We start from the raw sequence: 22,032 nt of genomic DNA on the forward strand, positions 1-22,032 counted from the left end.
TGGTTAGAAACAATATTTACCCTTAAATGTCAATGTGATATAAAAGAAAATGCATCTAGAGAGTCACAGACCAAAGATCTGATCAATAACAGACAAGCCACTCACTGTGGAAAACCTTAGCCATATTTATTTTATCCAACACTGTAACACTATGATAATAGGTTCCTTTATGTATTGGACAGATCTGTTAGAAACAGTAACAAGTGCTTCACTGTTTAACATCACTCCTAAAACCTGGTTTACTTTTTATGAACAACTGATCAGACGTTCAGTAACCAATGAAGAGAAAGGCTTCAAGTTAAAAGAACTTTTTTTATTCATTATGAAATCATGTTATGAAAATAATGACAACTAACCATATATCAGACAAATGCATCTTTCCATATGTTAACAACGTTTTGCTGTAAAGGCTGTGACATCTCCGCCGTCACCAGAGCATAACTGTGTTCTGTTTGTGCTTGGCGTGTACTTCACCTCATCCTGCTGTTGTTTCATACCATAAAAATGTCTACAAGGCTTTTCACGTCTCCTTCCAGTGTTTCCACATGAAAATCCTTTGCAAATAACCTTCTGTTTGTAAGGGAGAAGTTCACATATATACCAGATTTAGTCTTTGTGTTCTGCTTCCTGTTGTCTAATCCTTCAATCAATAATTTACACAAAATCTGTACATACTTACAGCAGGCTGATGCCTGTTTCTGAAGGGTTGTGCACATAGAAAAAAGAAGCAAGAAAGTTGACGTGATACGATGGGAGGTCAGGGTGTTATGAGCATATTAGACACTTGCCTTAATGACAAATGTAACCCAACAACTTTCAGTCACTCAAAATGAGTCTGACATTCTGCAACAAAAGCCACACCCACTTCTTCCAGTCTTTTGCTATAAAACACACACTCGACACAGCTGACAGGGACGCACATTAAAATATTTATGGAATGAATGAGTGTGTGTTTGTAATGGCTGATGTTAGGATCAAGTATATTTATCTTAGCCAAAAAGATGCAAACCTTTGGGTACGATAAGAGCGAAATTTGCTATTTCTAACCTCCATCTGCATATTTACCCCCCCATATCCAACAGCTGATAAACTCCAGCTGGGCCTGGAACAGACGTCTGAAAAAAATACTTAAGGCTTTTATCGTTTAGCACGTTATTCTTCGACTGATCGGCACTTACTGTATGCAGTCATTCATCTTTCACATCACTCATATTGCATTTTTGTTCACATAAAACTCTGTTACACATTTCAGAATTAGAAAACGATGAGACTGAGTTACCACAGCATTATGTGGAAGCTACTGGCACTACAAACTAAAGCACAAATGAGCGAAAAAGAAAATAACACGAACTGCTCCTCCTTCTCCTCGGACGCCGCTGCTGTGTGCTTCTTTATTGTTGCGATAACTTGATCTGTACTGAGCTGCAGAATAAAAATCTGGGGTTCATTTCAGGGTGCAGCTGCTCCTACAGGTGTAGCGGCAAATCCCGTGAAAAGCATTGGACCAGTAATGGTGCAGGAGGCTGAACATGAAACGTGTCGGAGGTCATTCGAGTCAGGGTTTGGGTACTGGCATCAGTTCTCTTCTATGGCACAAGTGTTTGGCAAACACAGTTAACATTCAACATTTTTGAGATTGACAAAATAAATTATGTCAATGGCACACCGCTGTATCATACCGTAACCACCTGCTCTGCCGCTCTCAGGTGTCCTGGGTTTAGATGAGGTTTTGTCATACATACAAAACTCACTTCAATAACACAAGAATGCCCTTTAAAAAGTTATTTGCTGAGACCAGAAATTGAGAGAAACAGGCTTGAGGTTTGTGTCCAAGTTTTGCATCCATGTTTCTTTCACATTTTTCCTGCACGAGTAGAAAAAAAAAAAGCGGGCAGATCGCTTTTGCACAACCGAAGCCATCCAGAGATCGAGCCTGCAACTGCTACAAGCCCCTGTAGATGCTTGTCCTGCTGTCTCCTGTAGTGTCATAAAGCCACATAGGGTAGTGGGGGTCAACCCTGCCACAATTAGCTCCTCACATGTTGTAAGCCACATATATGGGATCCAGCTGGTCAGCCAGGAATCCATCTCTGAGGTGCATGCGTTGTTTCTCCCCTCTGGAGTTGATGGGGATGACGCCGGGGTCTACCACCACCACCACCCCTACGATGAGGTAGTGCTCCTCCAGGACCACATTGGTGACCAGGGCCACCAGGTCGAGGGCCTCCTGCTCAGATCCCTCCAGTTCTACAACCACCACGAGCAGGTTGGTCCATGTGAACACCGCACTGGAGAGAGGAGGAGGAGGATGGTGGATGAAAGTAAATACAGAGAAGTCATGTAGAATTCATATTTCTTCGTCATTTTTAAAATTGATCAAGTAAATAAATCTCTGTTGTCATATTGACAACTAGCGACTAAAGGTGTTGTAGGTTTCTCACCATTCAGCTATGCTCTTGTGAGAACGGATAACAGAGGTCTCGATGTCAATTGGGTGATACCTCATCCCCCTCAGCTCCAGAGTCTCATCAAGAGAGCCCACCACATAGAGGGCGTCGTGACGCTCTGAGACACACAAACACCCACAGTCAGACTGTTCAGTTTACGTTTTGATACTAGAAAATACTTAAATTAGCTTTCCGTGGAAAGATTGCAGACTTTAAGTTAGACTAAGCATTGGTCACTCACCTCCGCTGGCATCGGTCAGCTCAGTGCGCCGCAGGAAGCCCAGGTAGCCGGTCCTTGCCCAGACTGTCTGAGTGTCCCCGAAGCTCAGCTTGGTGTTGAAGTGGTCAGCATGCAGCGCCTCCTCCCCATAAACTGTGTAGTATCCTGTGGCATTGTGGGGACTGCTCACCCAGATCTGATACACATATTAGTTACAATTGGTGACTGTTACATTCAAATAAGGGAGAAGCTGAAAGAACCCTGCAAACTTGTTCCAAAAAAACCAAGAGCCAAGTAAATTAATCACATTAACATTGAACTGCTGTTCAGCCTAAAAGGTCACTTTGTGTAGCTTTTACACAAATTTCAGCAAGATGTTTTAAAAAGCAGCACTGATATGTACCGTGGCTCAGGGGGGTTGGGAATCGCATCTGTAACCGGAAGGTCGCCCGTTCGATCCCTGGGCTCTCTGTCCTGGTCGTTGTGTCCTTGGGCAAGACACTTTACCCTACTTGCCTACTGGTGTTGGCCAGAGGGGCCGATGGCGCGATATGGCAGCCTCGCTTCTGTCAGTCTGCCCCAGGGCAGCTGTGGCTACAACTGTAGCTTGCCTCCACCAGTGTGTGAATGTGAGAGTGACTGAATAGTGGCATTGTAAAGCGCTTTGGGTGCCTTGAAAAGCGCTATATAAAATCCAATCCATTATTATTATTATTATTATTATTATTATTATTATTTGCTTCTACTGTGCTGAATGAATTCTGCTGCTAAAAACAAAAAAACAAAACACCTTAACTCTAAGATGTTTTTAGGTTATTGCAGAAAGCGACTGTAACCTGCTTTAAAGGGGACTGAATAATAAGTGGTTTTTCTTATTGTCTAGAGGTTGCCTTAGAGAGTGGATGGACTGAGGGACTTCACCGAGGTCTAGTATAAGATAAATATGGATTCTTTTAAACTGTGAATCATCCAAATCCAAATCTGGAGATGGAAACAAGCACGACAGGTTCCCTTTAAGCACACAAAAGAGTGACTGACTGACTGACTGACAGCTCTGCTCTCTTAAAAACCAACTCACCTCTCCTAGATGGGAGTCTCCCAAGGGTCCTTTAGTCTCCGTGTTTGCAATGATGACTTTTACTCCAGGGAGGATCTACAGCAGCAGACAGCCAGGACTCAAATTAACAAAAAAAGCCCTGGAAGCAGCAGCGTTACACACTATGTTGCTGTGTTTCAGTTCTTAGTTTTAAATTAGGCCGTACCTTTCCAGACTCCATCAGTGGCAGGCTGTGCGGTGACCCTCTCTCAACCAGGCGAACCCTGAAAAGACAAAGTGAGCAACGTCATATCCACTGTTTTTGTAAATATGACACGTAAATAAAGGAAAGAAAAAAACTTTGAGTACTAATTAGTTCAAAGTCGGGTCATGTTTTAAATGCATGTATATGAATGCATACTGTCACAGTGTTCCCACCTATCGTGCCGTAGTGCTCTCATGTCCACATAAACTGTGGTTGGATCTGGTCCAGCTGTACCCTGGGGAAAAAAGAAAGAAACAAGCAGATCCAGATATGAGCCAATAACCTACGTGCTACAGCTGTGGCATTAACGCTGCATGTTGCTTAAGTGGAGTGGGGTTTGGAAGCTGATTATGAAACTACTGCTGACAAAGCAAGGGGCAGCCAGAAGCCAACCAGCCAGGCTGCGATAGTTAGGACTCTGGCAAAACCTGGGCCATGTAAACACAAATACCTCCATCACCTGCTCTGTGGGAAAACCTGGAACATTTATTTAAATTCTAAATAATAATGCTTATAAAAAATGACTCAACAAAGTCTAAACATCATTTGTTTTAATTAAAAATCAAAGTACTTCAGTGCAGCTGAATTCTAAGTGATTCATTTTTCAAGTGCTGATTACAGCTGTCAGATATAGATCTCTTTGTGTGGGATTTGTCATCATTACTGCTGTGAGACTGGTCACAACAAGTTATGTTTTCCATCACTCGCTTTGCCAGTCTACAGCCAGAGCACAAGCCAGCAATGAGTCGCTGCACCGAGGTCTGTGAGTCACAGCCAAACACAGAAAGCAGGATTCAGTTTACTAAGCAGAGCACGTCTACCTGAACGACCACCTGTCAGTAACATAAAGGTTCCTCAGAACATACATAAGTAATTCATTAGTCTATATACTGAAAACAAGATAAAAACAAAATATGGTAAATTTTAAATATGTTCAAAAAGCTGAAAAACATTTATATATCCTAAAAACTGAATAAAAAGACACACAAACAATTATGCCCTGTTAGTTTGTATAATATTGTGGATTGAAGTATGAAAGTACGACATAAACTCTACTGATTATACCCTAATTTACTGAGTCTCAGCAGAGTTCATGCAGCCAGCTCAATGTATTATGTGTGGATCATGTATCTAAACCTGCTGTAGAGCAATGATCAGGAGCCAGCTGATAGAAGCAGGACTCGGCTGAAATAAATAGTGATACAGAAGCTGAAGCTCGTCGGGAAGAGGAAAAAAAACGAGCTAAGTGCTGAAAAAAATAGTGAACTGTGGCTAAGCATGACAAAACTTCATGCAAAATAAATGACAAACGTGAACACACAGAAACAGACAGACCAAGCAGCAGAGCAAACAGCCACTCTTATCACACAGTACCTGCTCAGCCAGTTTCCCTAACCTGTTGGGCTGACAGGACAGGGCAGGACAGATAAATAAAGAGATATACGTGTATGTATTCAGATACGTGGGCAACTCTCATACACACTCAGACACACACATAAATCATCAGGGACTGAAAAAAATAAATAAAACTATAAAACAAAAGAACAAGACCAAAAACTGACAAAAGTCAAAGTCAAAACACGACTTATTTCACAGTTTTTATTAACTGGAACTAAATGTAAGATGAACCATTGCACTTTCTAAACTCTTCCTTAACATGCAGTGAGCTGGTAAATCAAGGTCTTGTATTTCACGCTTTAATTATCTAATAAAATAGTTTTATTTAATAAAAAGTTTTAAATGCCCCATTTTTTCCAGTTAAAGTGTTTTGGCTTGTGTTTCAGGGTGTGCACAGAGCTGCACTGCAGGAGCTAGAAAAAATAACCAACCAGTTAAATAAACGAGGAAATGAAATCCATCGGTTAGAGATAAAATAAACAAAGCTGTCTGCAGAGACAAAAAACAACTGGACTGCGTAGCAGTTTTCTAATCGAATCTTAATTTTTGATGGATTTATGATGAATTCTAATTAACTTTTTCAGTTTCTTTACATCGATACATCAATAATTACATCTTGTTGTCTTTTATTCTTCTCAGCTAATGCAAGCATCCACAAACTTTCCAAGTTCAACATCACTAACATTCATGCTTTTATGAAGTGCTGTCAAACCGACACCGCACAAGAATTTCATTAACATCTTTGCCATGAATCTTTGCCCAGATTCATGGCCTGCTTTGGCTCTAAAACACTGACATTCATTCATTCTGAACTTTTCCCAGCCCTCCCCCTTTCGCTTCTAATTTTCCTTGACCAGTGGGCCTACCTGCAAACAGATCGCTACGTTCACCCTGCAGCCGAAGGTGGTGCTCACAGCTCTCGGTGAAAGCCCCAGGTCTTTGAAGATCTTCGAGAAGGACTGAGTGAGGGCTATGCGGGGCCTTTCCTCTGCTACCACCATGCAGGTACGCACACAGGACAGGTTCACATTTCTCAGCTGGATATGGGGGAAAAAGAAGATCAGCATCAGCGAAACCTACGAACTTGAGAGTGATAAGATTATTTTGGTCTTTGCAGAAAAAAGGAGAAAAATCGTTTCTGTGTTCTAATATTAATAATTATTTTTATTAGGCATCTATTAGACCACAGACAGACCAGTCTTAAGTGCTGCAGACAGTAATCAGCAGGCAGACACGGAGCAGTGAAGTGCTTCACCATTGAGTACCCTAACTTTGTCTAGATAATTATGGTGCTGTTGCAACAGCACTGCAGGGAAAAGGACCATTTGAAGAGAATCACTTCAATTTTGTGCAAGAAAAACGCTGTGGTTTGTTGTTTCCCCGCAGTGACACTGTTCAACAGCTGAAGAGACAAACTGACCCGCAGTGCTTCTGTCTGTGAACCCAGTCCTTTGGTGCACATCTCCATGACTGAGTACGAGCAGAACGTGACGCGCACTTTGTACTGGCTGACGGCTGCAAGCCACAGAGATGCGTTGCTCTCCAACTCCAGCGGTGGAACCAGGATCGACTGATGGCCCGAGTACACACTGAAACAAGAAGATGCAGGCGAGAGAGTAAACAGGAATCCACAGAAAGAAAAGATAATAATCTGTGTCCAGATTTTCAAATGTTACTGGTGGTCGTTTGTTGAGAGCCCCTACCTGCACAGGCACCAGAGAGCAAAGCCCAGGCCGCAGTACGGGTCCAGACAGATGGCGATCTGCCGGGATGGGTAGAGCTCACACTGCAGCTTAATGGAGCGACACAAGGCACTGGTGGCAGCATGAGACATCTAGAAGAGACAATATGATATAAAAAAAGAAAAGACTGGGCGCTGCAGTAACATTCAGGGATTCATTACTTCACAGCAGACTAAGAACCTTTTAAGCCTTTACTGTTGTCCCATAAAATCAATCATAACTCCAGAACGTGCTGAAGTTCACCCAGTCAAACATGCCGTTTGTTCCTCTTTTTAATTAGACTTGCAAATCTGTCAAATAGGACTTCATAGTTTTTTTTTGTAGTTCATTTCATCTATAGGCAAGTATCTGAATCCAGTTTTTCCAAATTAAGTGTGAACAAGAGGTACAGCTAATGTTAAAATGTCCTGCGACCTGACACTGAATGCAAGAAAAGTGCTTAAAATCAAGGACTTCAAACCTTACTTTCTTTATATACCCTTCAAAAGATCAAATGTTTTTTATTGCCTCTTGAGTAGATTGTTGTAGTTAGTTACATGTCTGATAGGTACTAACATCCTGGGAAAAGGGGTTTTAAAGGGGGAAATTAGTCTCCTGATATATATGTCTAAAGATAAGCATTTGCCACCTTTTCTGATAATGATACACTTGATATCTGTTTGTAACAGGATTAATTGTAAAATCTTATTCATGAGTGCCTTAATGGGCTAGCCTCAGATTATCCCCATCACTCTCACGTGGTGGTCGTCTCAGGTCATTTGCTTAGGTCACTGGACCAACAGCTCTTCGTAGTCCCAAGATCCCACCTAGAACTTCATAAGCGTTTTCAGTTCCAGCTCTGGAACATCCTACCCCTCCATTTCAGGGTGTGCATTAACAGGAACAAAAAGAGGCAATATGATGGCAACATGTGAATCTACTGAACCAGACAGTTCCTTCAACATACTTTGACCCCTGCCAGGATGCCTGTCGTGGACACACTGAAGTCCAGGTAAGCCAGCATCTCTGGGGTTGGGGGCTTGTACATCTGGGGGCTCTTCTTCCTGGGGAGATCATCTGTAGGATGAAGAACGAGCGAATTAGGAGAACGTTCACTGCAGAAATTGATATTAAGCATTTGAGTGTGTACATAAATTACCAGTGTCCAGCACGGTGGGCCAGCTCTTGATGTCCACAGCAGCAGCAGCTTCTTTGGATTTCAGCAGCTTCGTTATTGCTTGGGTTGTCAGGATGCACACTGACTTGCTGACCTTTAGCACAGATAGTAGAATCTAACTACATATGTTGTGTTGCTGTTCACACTGTTTTCTATTAGACAGTAAAGCGTCGCTAACAGAGCACAGATACATCTGAAGATCACTGACTTTAATGTATTTTTTAATGCATACAATCCACATTGACTGCCATAAGCACTTGATGTGTCCCCAAACAGCCTCTGCGTTACCTCAACGATCATTTTGACGGTGGGCAGAGTGGTGGCCAGGTTCTGTGGATGTGGCGGTCTGACGGTGACCGGCACACAGCCAGCGTACAGGCAGCCGTAGAAAGTGGCAATCAGGTCAATTCCTGCACATAATGTTTGTTTATATATATTTTTTCTCTTAAACCCAATGGAGTGAGGATGTTTTAAAAGGCCAAGAAGCACAGGGCAGCAGATGTTTGTTTTTTTACCTGGCGGATAGACAAGTGCTACGTGGTCTCCAGTGTTCAGGCGTCCCATCAGAGCTGCTGCCACTCGCTCTGCTCGCTTGTGCAGCTGCAGACAGGAAGCTGAGCTGGACACTGTGCCCTGACGAGAAAGCACAAGAGTAACATATATCTGCACCGTTCTCTTTATTTAATTCACCATTATCAAGATTTATCAGTCCACAAATGTCTAACAAGCTAACTTTGCATTACAACTTTTTTTCTTTCCTCTTATGAAAACTTGAGTTGCAGGAGTTTTGCATCACTTTAATGAAGTATCTTTATTCATGACTCACTTAATTTAACTGAATCAGGGTAACAGATAAACCTGAGACAACAATCTTTTTTGTAAAAAGGTTTTAAACTGAATTTCAAGGAAATTTACTGTAATAACACATCAGTGTTACTACCTTCAAAACCACATTCTATTTAGAGATCTTTCTATCGATCGTATTTGATCTTTCTTAAGTCAAACCCCAGTACAGACAATACCTTAGCATTGAGAACCAGAAACAGAGGATGGTCTGGAGTGGCCTGAGCTCTCCACTGTAGCACATCCTGAATGTAGAGGAACTAAAGGAAGAAAACACAAAATTAACTACAAAGATATCAAAGTGTCACACAGAAATAGGAGTTAACCTGTGGAATAGTTATGACAGTGATTTAAAAAGGTGTAGTTCATTTTCCTTGTTTAAAAACATGTTTAAAAATAGAGTAATAGAAAAATATAGAAATCAAGAATGAAAAGAGCAAAAAGGAGAAAAAAAAAAAAAACCTCTTGATTCTTTTGCTTTGATGTAGTTACTTATCTAAGGTGGAAAGTTTTTTTTTTTCTTTGTTTTGTTTGTTTGTTTGTTTGTTTGTTTGGTTTTTGCTTTGTTTTATTATTTTCTTCAAGCCCTGTGTACAGGAGCTGCATACAAAAAGATATTTTGTGAAAAGGGTTGGCGTAATAAGCAAATGCTTCAGCCAATACCTTTTGATTAGCCTTGTCTCATGCTTTCTTTCTTTATGGTAGATTTTTGTTCTGTTTTCACTGTTTGTTTGTTTTTTTTTTTGTTTTTTTTTCACTGTTTTCACTGAGATTTGAATTTGAATGTTAATCAATAAATCAATAAATCAAAAAATATCTTGTCTCACTTAATAAATGGTGTTAAATATTGTTGCATAATGGGACAAGGCTGTTTTTGCACATGAATAAGAAACATTTAAGGGGTAGAGCACATGTGCAGATGATGATCAAAAGGCAAAAAGGTGTAATGCATGATGGGAAAACAATCTGAGTTATGTGATGCCTGTGTTTTTTGCAGAAGGGAAGGCCATCTCTCAGTTGCATGTACACTCAAAAAAATAATTCATTGGATGAAGGTAATTTTATCTTGCCACTTATATTCCATCTAAACAAATCATGTTATATTAATCCATCTTGGTTGTGTTGTGTCAACACGATATATGTGTGTAGGTTTAACATAATATTAACATTAACATTCAATTAATTTGACTTTTGTTCAATCAACATGTTTGCACCACGTTAGTCTAATTAAATTTATTTAAATTCATCTTATATTGTTTAAACACTTTGGCACATCAAAAGTCAGTCTTGTCACATGAACTAGTAAAATATTTGTTTCTTACACCAATGATAATCTTGTTGAATGAATGAAATGTAACTTATGTCTGTAGTACATGTTGTATTCATATTACATAATGTTCAACAAAAAAATTTGTTTTACAGCAACTTCCAATCCACCCATCTTCTTATCTTTATCTGGGCTGTGGAAGTGATAGGGTAACAGGAGCAGGGTACAGACTGGACAGGTCACTAGTCTATCATACAGAGACAAACAACCATTTGCACTTCAACACATTTGGGTAATTTAGAATAACCAGCTACCCTTACAACTGCATGACTTTTAACTGTGGAGGAAACCAGAATACGCAGAGAGAACCCACTGCAAACTTTGCCACATTGTGGATTTGAACCCAGGATCTTCTTGCTCTGAGGCAACAGCACGAACCACCATGGCATTAATCTGTCAATACAGTCTTAACAAAAGTAGGAAAGCTATGCTTGATGATGCTTTATGTTGTTGTCCTTGACAAGTTAAACCATAAGAAATAGTAACAGCATACACGTGATGTGGTTGTCTGCCTCTTGTAACCCCAGTGATTTTCCTGTGGTTTGACATCTAATGTGATCTTCTGAATTTAGCGAGTCGACTCAAAAAAATGAAATTGGGTGGTTGTTACATGCACAAGATCCAGACTTGTAATTTGAACTAAATAATTCCATGTTTCTATGGTGAACGTAATTAAATCATGTAGCATCTGCATGAAATTCAGCAACTTAATTTGTTCTTGTTGAGATGACATCATACAATCTAGTAAGAGTGGCTGGATCCAGGCAACTCGTCTTTGTAACATCCGTGCTGTTCAATTTCCTGACTGAGGTTGTCCAACCAACTGAAGAGCACATAAATCTAGACTCAGATTTCTCCCTCAGGTGTGGATCCTTACCTGTGTCTGCAGTGTGTGAGAAGAGGTGTGGCATGGATGAAATGAGGATGACTATCTACCTTACGTGCCTGGTCATTGTCCTCCAGCTGTCCCAAGTCTCTCCCGCAGGCTTGTGCTATCCTCTTGCCTGCCACCAAGTTGCCCACTATCATAGAAGCAGGACCAACCTCTGTCCAGCACAACCAAAGCATCATCATCATACATCTCAGTGAAGTTAGCACCAAAAATCATTTTAAGGCAAACATATTGGAATAATTATTGTTGTGTTTTTGATCTCAGAGTGAGGTGTCTTGTGGTCTACCTGGCTGTTTCTGTCTCGGCTTGGGCAGGTTAGTGACGCATGTGTGAGGGCACATAAGGACATTGCAGGGGTGTAAAGCACCCTCCAGGAAGCGCTGCTTGGTCTCAGATATATGGATGCCGCCGAGGGGAGCCTTAGGAAGCGTGTTAGCAGGTACCAGAGCCAGGCAGTACACCCCAACCTGATGGATGCTGTCTATGGCCTGAAAACAAACAGCGAGGTTACACAAAGCTGTCAAGTGACGACTTTTACAGTGCCTGCTTTATATTTTTTTTGGTAAAGTTTGAGATTCATTTATTATTTTATAAACATGTAAATTCAAAAATAAACCAAATCAAAACAAAAAATATTGAGGACCTGGAGGACACGGCTCATCCACTGGAAGCTGTCTTCCTCTGAGGCGTCTGGCCTCTGCTCTGCCACCACGACGATCCTCTCGTCGTGCAGTACAGACACAGAAAACACTGCGATCCTGGGGAGCAAAGCAACACCGTCACAAACTGGCTGTCCTGCTCAACAAGAAGTGCAAACTTTCATAATTTCCATGCCGCTTCCTCCTTTACCTTCCCCTGTACACAAACTTCATGGGCTCCACGGCCAGCGCTGTGGCAACTACGTCATCAGCGTTATGTCTCCGCCCACTGACGACCATCAGTCCATCCATCTTTCCCACAACAAACACAAGGCTGTCCTGGAAAGAGTCACAAAAGTTCATGTGGTGATCCGCACAACACACGAGCTCCTGGTGCAAAGAAATCTGAATGCCTCAAAAGGTTTACAGACGTCTTATAAACTATCATCAAACTCTTCATCCAGGAGCTGTCATGTCCTCAAAGGGAAAACAATTATGCTTTAAACTCGGAAATAAAAAAAACATCACCATTTGTCAAGTGATAATGACACTGGTATGATCATCTCCATGATTTTAACAAATAAACTCAGGTCAGCTCCATCTTTCACTGGTTTGAAAGTCTATAAACACAAAAGCAATCCTTCAAAATAAAGAGATTTACGTTTCTTTCTTTCTTTTGAAACTGCTGAATAATCCAATTCAGAAATAAACTGCCGACAGGGAGTTTAGTGAAATATCCTAAAAGAAAAATTAATCTTTTAGACTAAAATCAAATGCCATAGCCTCAGAGACCGTTTTCTTCAATTCTGTGAGCACATTAAATTAAAATACGAATAAATACCTGCAACAATTACAGAGATGATTGGTCTTTGCGCATTGACTGGATGGACCCTTTAACTGGGCAATCTAATGTTGCAAATAGTTAGTTTAGTTAGTAAAACATTTGCATATTTGTTACTAAACTCACTGTTGACTAACAACCACTAACACAAACCATTGAGAGTCTTCCTGAGTAATTTAGAAAATCACAAACCAGAGTAGAGGCAACAAGATGGTAAAACTGATAATATTACATGTGGCGCTTCATGCTGATTATTTCTGACAGATATTAATATCTGTTCTATTAAGCAGAAAAACCCATTATCATTATTTTTATTTTTTGCTGCCAGAATGGTCACAGAGGTACTAGAGATCTGAAAGGACAGTTAAAATGTACCTGTGTAAAGCTGTAAGACTGACATTAAATCAAGGGAAGGTTAAAAGGAAATCTAAAGAGGAACTTACTGGCCCTACAAAGCCCAGCAGTGAGGTTCTAGTGAAAGGTCGGCCACTGATCGGGATCCCAGACGGTGTTACAGGGACAGTCTGCAAGAAGATACAACACTATTAAAACCAAACATCAAAACAAACAGATACTGCCTTCACTTAATAGAAGTCCAATCAGATGATGACTCATTTAATTTTAGTGCTATCAATTAAGAAGATTTTTAGAAATGTGGTGCTATTACACTGCACATATGAAGTGACACTCATGAATAATAAGATTAGGAGAAAAGCGCTGAATCCTTTGTCACACCTGACCACTTACAGAAATAACGAAACACCAACCTCAAAGATGTTCTTGGTCATGCCTGGGAGGCCGTAGTAAGCGACACCGGTGCTGCCTGAGCTCACGCAGATCTCTCCGACCTCGTCTGTCTGACAGAGATAAGGTATTCCCTCGGCTCGCACCACACAGACCAAGGCTGGAAATGCAAAATGGACACAGAAGGATGGGCACAAGGAAGAATGAGTCATAAGGTCAATATTTAAATCGATTCAAAGATCCCGGTTTGCATTAAGCTTTTCAAAAACTTCTATGAAACACTTCAAAAAGTTCAAACAGTAAAATTTGGTAAATAATTTCATTTAAGTTGGATGTGGTGATTTATTGGTGATGCGTTTAAAATGTTGTTTTAAAAGAGGCTTTTAAGGTGAATATTTTGCTACAAGCACTTTTATATGGTTAGATATTTCAGTGTCAGCATGTACACATTTTTTTTTTTAATTTTTGAAAATCTCCTTTTTCTCAACCTTCTTCAGAATCAGTATTTTAGTCATTAACATCAGTAAAATGTTAATAATGTGCATGGTATACTGTACCTCCAGGCATGACCTGTCCCACATCCTGCACTGTAAGAACAGAGAGTTTCTCCTCAGTGTCCACACGGATCACCCCATGACTCAGCCCACCCATGGACAGCACCGCCTTCCCGGGAGGAGGAACCCCCATTTCTGGAGGTCTGCGGGACACACAGTCATGCTATTACTTAAGCCATACTATCACTTAAATTCTTCCTTTTCTGCTTACGGCAGTCAGACTGAGCCATCTACTGGTGTAGTACAGTGACAGCAGTACTAACACTTAAAAAGAAGATATGAACTGGTTCTGGAGAAATTTAATGACTCTGTGGCTCCATCACATTTCTTAACTCTTGCATATATTTAAATTTGCATTTCTCTCACTAAAAATAGTGCCAGCTTTTCAACTTGAAGCATTTTCTTGCCTCCCAATCCGTCTGGCATCGTAATCTTCCTCCAAAACTGAGCTTCACAATCAGCAGAAAGCTGTGAGACTCTACAGTCTGCGCTGTGATCAACAGAACAAATCTCCCTTCCTCCCTGCAGGAACCAGCTGATGTTGCAAGCATGGTGTGACATAACAGCAGCACAGAAAGCCAAAGAGGCTGCTTTTGTTCTCGTCAGGTGCAGTAACGGAAGCGCACCTGCGGATGGCGACAGTCATTGCTTCTGAAGAGCTGGCACATGGACAGATCACCTCAGGTCGCAGCCCACGTGACTGAAACACGTTGAGGAAGGCATCGCAGGAGGATATCGACCCTGGGGTAACACATACACACACACACACACACACACACACACACACACACACACACACACACACACACACACACACACACACACACACACACACACACACAGAGCACCAGGCAGACAAACAAAGCAAATCAATAATAATTTCTTGGGACTCCAGGGTGTTGTTTTATTAAATGAGCCTCTGCAGATGGACTCACATGGGTTAGCTCCGTCAGCAACGATAAGCATTCGCAGTGAGCTCAGGCTGATGTCTCTCTGGTCTCTCTGGGCCAGCAGAGACCAGTGCATGTCCCTCGACTTCACCACTGCTACCCGAGCTGCACGGGGGACACAAAGACAAAAGCAATGACCGACACAATCATGACCTCTGTGGTCCAGTTTGACGAGATCATAAAACCAGACAGCAAGGAGCGACGCAAGCTGACTCAGTCGCCAACAGATGATTGAGCAGAGCTGTGGATCAGTTTTATTCAGGGCACACAACCCCAGAAATCAATAGGTCCAACAAATGATCTCTTTAATCCATCCACTCGTGTCAAACGTGCACTGAGAATCAAAACAGTAACAAGCAGGAATAAAATCTGGTCTTCTTAACAATAAAACACCTGAAGTGTATCTTCCCTAAGGTAGCTTCTTGTGAAAAGTGTGCTCTGTCCTCGTTTTCCGAATTAAACAGCAACAAAAAAAGATCTAAATTCCTTACTAACCCTAAATAGATGGACTGGCCCTTACCTTTATATGTGTGAACCTTCATTATCCAAGACAGAGGGTTGACTTTCATCAGGGAGTAGGGAATGCTGATCACATGCATCCGATTCATGACGCTCTGCCAGGAGAGCAGTAAGCATTGAGATGAGCTCCAATATATGCCAGAAATGCATCACAACTAAATGAGGTCACTGTAAACACGCTGCAGGTTATGATTTTATCTGCTAAGAGTACAAAAATAAGCCTGTTTATACACGTAACAACAAATCACGTATGACCTAAGGCACCGGGAATTCTCATGCATGTTTGAAAGCAGTCAATCAAAGCTGGGATGTCTGTGTCAGTGGAAGCAGCTTTATTTTTCACAGGTTTGAAACTCCTCAGTGGTTAGATAAGATGCTTTTTCCCCCCCATCAGGACTTCATTAGTTTGAATGCATTTACATACTGATAAAGGCCTCAGTGGGAAGCCGGTTAGATAAGTTTCAGTTTTTATCTGCAAACTGAGCTCAGATCTCCTCCATTTCTCATTATATAAGCGCCCCATTAGCTCTACTAGAGGTCTGGAGACTACTTACAGTGAGAACACCGTGCCATAATCCTGCTTCTCTCTTGAAGTCCAGGACGTTGGTTATCGTCTCACCTACAAATAAAAAAAAGGAGAATTTTTCAAGGTTAGGAGCACAACACAGTTACATAAGTTTCTGTAATTCTGACTGTAGCAGCAGTGGTTTGAGTAAGCCAAATTAAGTTACAGAAACAGATCCGGAGAGTCTCTGGGGGTTGCTGGTGCTGTTTGCAGTTACTCAGAACAAAAGTAGGACACTAGAAGAAAGGAGCTACTTTATGTTCTCTTTCTTTTTAAGCAGACCTGACCCAGGTATGATGGAAGGAACGCAACCAACTGAGCAGCTGCATTTATCAAATGAGACTGTATTTACACCTAAAAGTGTCTCAGAGCATTTCTCCTGCCAGCACCAACTGAACTTTCTCCATGTCGGAAGAAGTGATAAATGATGGAGGGAAAAATTGCAGAAACAAAGTATGACCAAAAAAGTAAATTAAGATTCCTCCTCACCTTCAGTGTAGCCACAGGCCTGCGTGAGGGCATGACAGTGAGCCAGCATGGCTGAATGGGACACTGTGATTCCCATGGTGCTTCCTTCTTTGCTGGTTTTATACTAGATGTAAGAAGCATAAAGGGGAAAAAAAACAGTTTCATTAGGAAGAAAAAGGATCTGGTAAAAACAAAAACTGCCTAATAAGTTGAATAAGTAAAAAACAAATCCAGTAAAAACCATCGCGTCACATCCTTTGATTAAACCCCACTTACTTCTATGTAGGCAATGTCGTTACTGGCTTCCCGTATTGGAGGGTGCCAGTCTTTTGGAGGCTTCACAACATGTTTTCCATCTGTCACAAACCACAGCAACCGCGGCCAGCCTGCAGAGACAGAGACATGAAGTCATCTCAAACCAAATGAAACTATGCACACACATTCACAATGAAAACAAAACAGGCTGTACCTTTGAAAGTGGCAACCTCCCCTGTTTGTGCTTTGGGCAGGCCTTTCTGACAGGCGTCAGTGGTCAGTGCCAACGTGACGCCGCAGCTGCCCAACAGAAAGCCGATCTGTTGACTTCCCGCATCCTGGGGGAGCAAAGAGAGTATCTGTCACACACAACGATCAACTACTAAAAACAGAAAAATTCAAAATAACTTTGAGAAAGGATGCGCCGAGGGAATGTGGGAATTGCTAATGGAGTGAAAACAAGGCAATGACAAGAAGAAGAAGAAGAAAACAAAGAAGAAGAAGAAACCTCAGAGCATCACAGCAGCATCAAAGCAGCAGCAGGTGAGCAAGCGGAGTGACGGCCAGTCACTATTAAAAACTCTACTGCTGTGCATCAAAGCCAGACTGTAGCAGGAATGAAACCCGAGATCTGACACACGCTCGCTCCTATTTGATTGGCTGTGCAAATGAGCTTATAGCTAAACTCGTGCTGTGCAAAGTGCGCTGCTCAGAAAAGCAAAAAAAAAAAAGGTGGGAGACTCAAGATGGGTGGGGAGAGGCGGAAAGAAAGAAGAGGAGGGTAATAGGGATAAAGAGAGGGACACAACGAGAGGACGAGGAATGATAGGAGCTGACAGAGTGAGCAAATGAGCGTCTGACTCCTGAGAACAGTTGGCCTGTGATCTCATATTTTGACTAGAATAACACATCATTTCACCTCACTCAAATCTCATTAATTACAGCACAGAGTCTGCCAACAGCATGCTTATAAAGGGCAATCACGAACAGGCATTAATATTCAGGCTGTGCAACTAATATGGATAAATTTAGATCGGCTTGAGCTGATCGATGCTCTGGGAACCGCAAAACATCATAAGCTAATACTCTGCATTTAAACATTTAAGAGATCAGATTTACAAAGATGTGATTTAGCGTAAGGAACGTCAAAGAGAGTGAAGATTAGCACTGAATCAAAAACTGCATCTGACTTAAGTACGTCTCTCATGTAAACACATTGAGGTCAGATGTCCAGTAGGGGTCAGTAAAACGTCAAAAATCACACATTCCCAGGAGACCCTCATTGCTTTACCTTTCTGGTCAGCGGCACTTCAATAGGTACAGGTACGAGCTCCGCCAGGAGACAGCCGTAGAAGGCCACCATGAACATCACCGGATCATTGTTGGGGAAAACAAGTGCAACCTGCAGGTGTGTTCAAGACATGGTTACAATACACCAACATTACTGTTTTAATGGACAGTATTGTGGACTGACGGTGACACTAAACATGTCATACAAATAATAAAGCTTTAAAGTTTAAGAAATCATTGCTTTCTACCAGAGAGTTAGTTGACAACTCTAGCTTCACAACAATAATATTTATATTTTCAATAAATCCTTGGTTTTAGTCAACAGTCAGTTATTCTATCTTGGCTTGGGTCTGTTTTCTGTTCACTGTAGCCCCCATTAAACGTGAAACTGCCGTTTTTGCATCAGACAAAAATCACACATGCACCATCTCGCACCAAAACAAACAGGCTTCTCAGCCAGCCTCCCCCATCTTTTTTGATTATTTTAGACAAGAAAAAAAGTCCAGCCACAACGATTAACCCAAGCAAGTCAACTAGACCCAAGCCGAGCCGTTTTTGCAGCTTTCCTCTGCTCAGGGTGAAACTGAAAGCAGAGGAGCAGAGGAGAGCCGCAAAACAACTTTAGAGACCCTGAAAATGAGATGAAATTAAATGTCTACACATAAATTAGGTTTTTAAACTTTACAGTTATGAACTGTGCCAGACTGGGCTCGCTCATTTCACTTTTACGTTCCCAGTCAAAGATTTCAAGGTAATAATGCAGATACAGACTTGGCTTAACACAAACATGTGAGGAATGGGACTTTCCTCTCTGCTAAGAAGTAAGGAAGCACTCCATTAATTATTTCATAGGAAAAAAAAAAATTGTTTTCTGCTATATTAATGTTCCAAATTCAAATAGAATATTAAAGCTTTTAAGTGGATCTAAAACAACAAAAGTAAACGCAAATTAGAGAGCTGGTCACTTTTTCATCTAGCAGGATAAGGCAGTAACTATATTTCCCAAAAGGTTCCTATGTAGGAATACTTTCAGCCCCCTGTTTTGTTTTGTTTTATTTTATTTTCTCACGTCATTGAATTTATTTGGTGATTAATTCCATGTTGAATATTTGTAATAGTGCTGATTGATTGAGTGAAATGCCAAAAAATGTAACACATTCAATCGCCACTGAACACACTGTAATATATCATGACTTACTCTGTCTCCAGGCACGAGCAGAGGCTCATTTCTGCTGCTCAGCTTATTAAGAAGCGTATAGGCCAGTTTCTGACTGCGGGTCCACAGTTTACCTGCAGAGGTTAACACACATTGTCAACGAGTGCCTTTGATTTAACTATTCTAACCTGCAAAACAACATTTAAACAGCAGAATACATCATGTCTGTTTTTCAAAGACACAGTGGATGAAAAGAGGTGCTATTCTTTTCCATCTGAATTGTCATTTCTGGGCCAACATCCACAGGCTAACACCTACCATAGGTGAGTGTGTAGACGGGCTTGCCAGCATTGTCGAGTGCTGTCAGGCAGGGGCTCCTGGGCTGAGTGGTTCCCCACCTTTGTAGGGCTGCTGGCAAGGAGGGAGGCCAGTTGGTCACCACCCCAAGAGGCTCCCCTTCCAGGGGACACATCTGCTGGCCTTCTGGCTTTGGCTGGTTGGGATCTGGCTGCTGGACTGAAAACATGAAGAAGATGAATTGGACATCTTTAAGACTTTGATTCGAATTGAGCGTAATATAAGCTCCTGAGCTGCTTGATAAAGAAGACCGGCTAGTCTGCAAAGAAATGGTAAATATGTAAATTAAACAACACTTGTAAGGAGGACAGGGGAGGAAAAAAAGAGTGTGAGAAAAAAAAGACAATGAGGAAGGTGTGATGGAAAAGGAAAAGCTGGAGGATATACAGTGAGCTGTGTTCTGTCCTCATGAGTCTAAGCTGCCTATTATTCCTACTTGTGAGAAACTCGAAGCTGCTGCTTACTGGAAATCAGTCTCGCCTCGCTCCTTCTTTAAGTACTCTATTGACTTCTGGATTTGACTTCCATCTCTTCATCTCTATTCTTACCTTCAGAATCTCTGAGCAGTAGAGTTCAGACCTGTTTAAAGAAGCAGGTAAGCCATATCTCTGCCAAATATAACATCTTTATCAGTGTTTGGATCCTACCTCTGAGTGTGTTTTTCTGCTCACACTGAAGCTTGCCATACCACAAGGAGAAGCTTTACAGTTACCTGCTGATGCACTGCTATTCCCGCAGCATTTTCATTCACTCAGTGTTTATTCAGAGTGGCAGAGTACCACCCAGACCCACCGATGGGTTTGGTTGGAATGGAGGAAATGGTTAGGAAGGGCTGGTCCAGTCCGTGTGCACTTCCCTAAAAAATTCCCTTTCAACACCTGGTGGTCTTCGGGGCCAAAATAACCACCACTGAGCTAAAACCGTGCCTTGGTGGTTTACTTGTGGGACCTGGCAAGGTCACAGTCACATTTTTATCTCAGCCACAACAAGAATTAGACAGATCACTATTATTAGAGCTGGAAAACCAACGCGATGTGAGCATCACATTCGAAAGAGTAGGAGTGTGAAAGAGTTTCTCTTCACAAAGATTTATTGATTCAGCAGAATCACTGTAATTACATTCAGGTGGGCTTACCATCCAAAAGCTCCTCAAAGTCGTCAACAAAGAACTCGCGCAACGGTGGACGCTTTGGTCTCTTCAGTGTATTGAGCAGCTGCTGGATTTTGTTGGAGACGCGACTGTTGACTGGAACACCTATAAAATGAGTTTTATGGAGATGAAAAGACAAAAAAAAGGTTGGGAGGACATAAACATGACAAGAAAAAAAAACATGTAGAGAAATACAGACGGGAAAAAGTGGAGATAATTGTGATGGCGCAGGTGGGACGTGGGCATGTGCAGACAGATTGATTGAGAGATTGATGGAGGACGGGGGTGGATAAGGGAGGGACAGATAAGGAAAGAAAAGGAGACAAGGTCAGTGTGTTTTTCTAATGAGGCACAGAGGACAACCAGCTGTCAGTCACACTGTGGCAGGACAACAAAGCAGTGGAGCACGAGGTCCTGCGCTGTACAGTCACCTTAAAGACATAGTGTTTTAGTAGGAAGTCTCAGGAATCACTGCGAGACCTCAAAGGCTAAGAAAAAAGGAAATCAGGAAACGAGGAGCCGCCTCGCCTGCTGCCTAGCAACAAAGATGTACTCGCTGCAGAAAATGATTCATGAGGTGTCTCAAAAGGTGCCTGTTTCATGCTATAAAATATAGACAGTGAGAGGCTAAAATCACCTAACCCCGACTTAAATCAGAACACAGATAAATGGTCTGACATGCATGTTACACTTTAAAATTAACCCTTAAATCATTTTTTTTTTTATATAAAAACTGAGCCAGATCATAAAAGGAGAGAAAACAAGACAAACAAAACAACAAACAAAATAATAGACTCCGAATGAAACTTGCGTTGTGCCGTTAGAGTCATGTTTGAGGTGAGGTTCAGTCTATAAACATCATCAGACATTATTTTTACCCGATAAATATACAGTTAGCTTTAAAAGGGGGGCGGCTGTGTTCGACAACCCAGACAGCCACGGGAGCTAAAGGCCACAGCTGCACACAGCTTGCCTGATTTATCTTACTATAATAAGCCTAGCTCAGACAGACCCTGCCTCCTCATGCAGGGACAGATGTACCAGGGATCGACCCTGTGGGGGTCAGTGCAGCACCTGATGGACCAATTAGACAGCAGCCCCTAACATCCTGGCTCTGAACTCCCCCACCCACCTCATCATGAGGCTTGATCGCTCATATCTGGACCAACCAGGACCCGTCTGTGATGATGACGATAATTAATGTGTTCATGATCTTATA

General features: G+C 41.7%; 1 protein-coding gene across 2 annotated transcripts in view; it reads right to left on the minus strand.

Moving 5' to 3' along the window:
* Positions 1-134: 134 nt before the first annotated feature.
* The window catches only part of dip2a (disco-interacting protein 2 homolog A), an 89,056-nt gene continuing 67,158 nt past the window's right edge, over positions 135-22,032 (minus strand). Inside the window, exons 7-38 of one of the 2 annotated variants that reach the window (XM_080903403.1) lie at positions 20,799-20,918; positions 19,625-19,822; positions 19,349-19,440; positions 18,152-18,262; positions 17,075-17,198; positions 16,882-16,991; positions 16,627-16,729; positions 16,127-16,191; positions 15,574-15,667; positions 15,039-15,158; positions 14,730-14,844; positions 14,107-14,246; positions 13,573-13,709; positions 13,249-13,329; positions 12,176-12,303; positions 11,970-12,084; positions 11,613-11,814; positions 11,380-11,480; positions 9,287-9,367; positions 8,780-8,897; positions 8,553-8,674; positions 8,247-8,358; positions 8,055-8,164; positions 7,070-7,200; positions 6,787-6,955; positions 6,233-6,403; positions 4,142-4,203; positions 3,930-3,987; positions 3,746-3,820; positions 2,689-2,863; positions 2,442-2,565; positions 135-2,288 (exon numbers count right to left, since the gene is read on the minus strand). In XM_080903403.1, the coding sequence (XP_080759529.1) occupies positions 2,036-2,288; positions 2,442-2,565; positions 2,689-2,863; positions 3,746-3,820; positions 3,930-3,987; positions 4,142-4,203; positions 6,233-6,403; positions 6,787-6,955; positions 7,070-7,200; positions 8,055-8,164; positions 8,247-8,358; positions 8,553-8,674; positions 8,780-8,897; positions 9,287-9,367; positions 11,380-11,480; positions 11,613-11,814; positions 11,970-12,084; positions 12,176-12,303; positions 13,249-13,329; positions 13,573-13,709; positions 14,107-14,246; positions 14,730-14,844; positions 15,039-15,158; positions 15,574-15,667; positions 16,127-16,191; positions 16,627-16,729; positions 16,882-16,991; positions 17,075-17,198; positions 18,152-18,262; positions 19,349-19,440; positions 19,625-19,822; positions 20,799-20,918 (3,917 nt within the window). In that variant the 3' untranslated portion in view covers positions 135-2,035. Of the gene's footprint in view, positions 2,289-2,441; positions 2,566-2,688; positions 2,864-3,745; positions 3,821-3,929; positions 3,988-4,141; positions 4,204-6,232; positions 6,404-6,786; positions 6,956-7,069; positions 7,201-8,054; positions 8,165-8,246; positions 8,359-8,552; positions 8,675-8,779; positions 8,898-9,286; positions 9,368-11,370; positions 11,481-11,612; positions 11,815-11,969; positions 12,085-12,175; positions 12,304-13,248; positions 13,330-13,572; positions 13,710-14,106; positions 14,247-14,729; positions 14,845-15,038; positions 15,159-15,573; positions 15,668-16,126; positions 16,192-16,626; positions 16,730-16,881; positions 16,992-17,074; positions 17,199-18,151; positions 18,263-19,348; positions 19,441-19,624; positions 19,823-20,798; positions 20,919-22,032 lie in introns of both variants that reach the window. The other variant, XM_080903402.1, reaches the window with a different exon arrangement.

This window comes from Rhamphochromis sp. 'chilingali' (assembly GCF_963969265.1).
Source record: "Rhamphochromis sp. 'chilingali' genome assembly, chromosome: 14".
In the NCBI taxonomy this organism is placed as follows: domain Eukaryota; kingdom Metazoa; phylum Chordata; class Actinopteri; order Cichliformes; family Cichlidae; genus Rhamphochromis; species Rhamphochromis sp. 'chilingali'.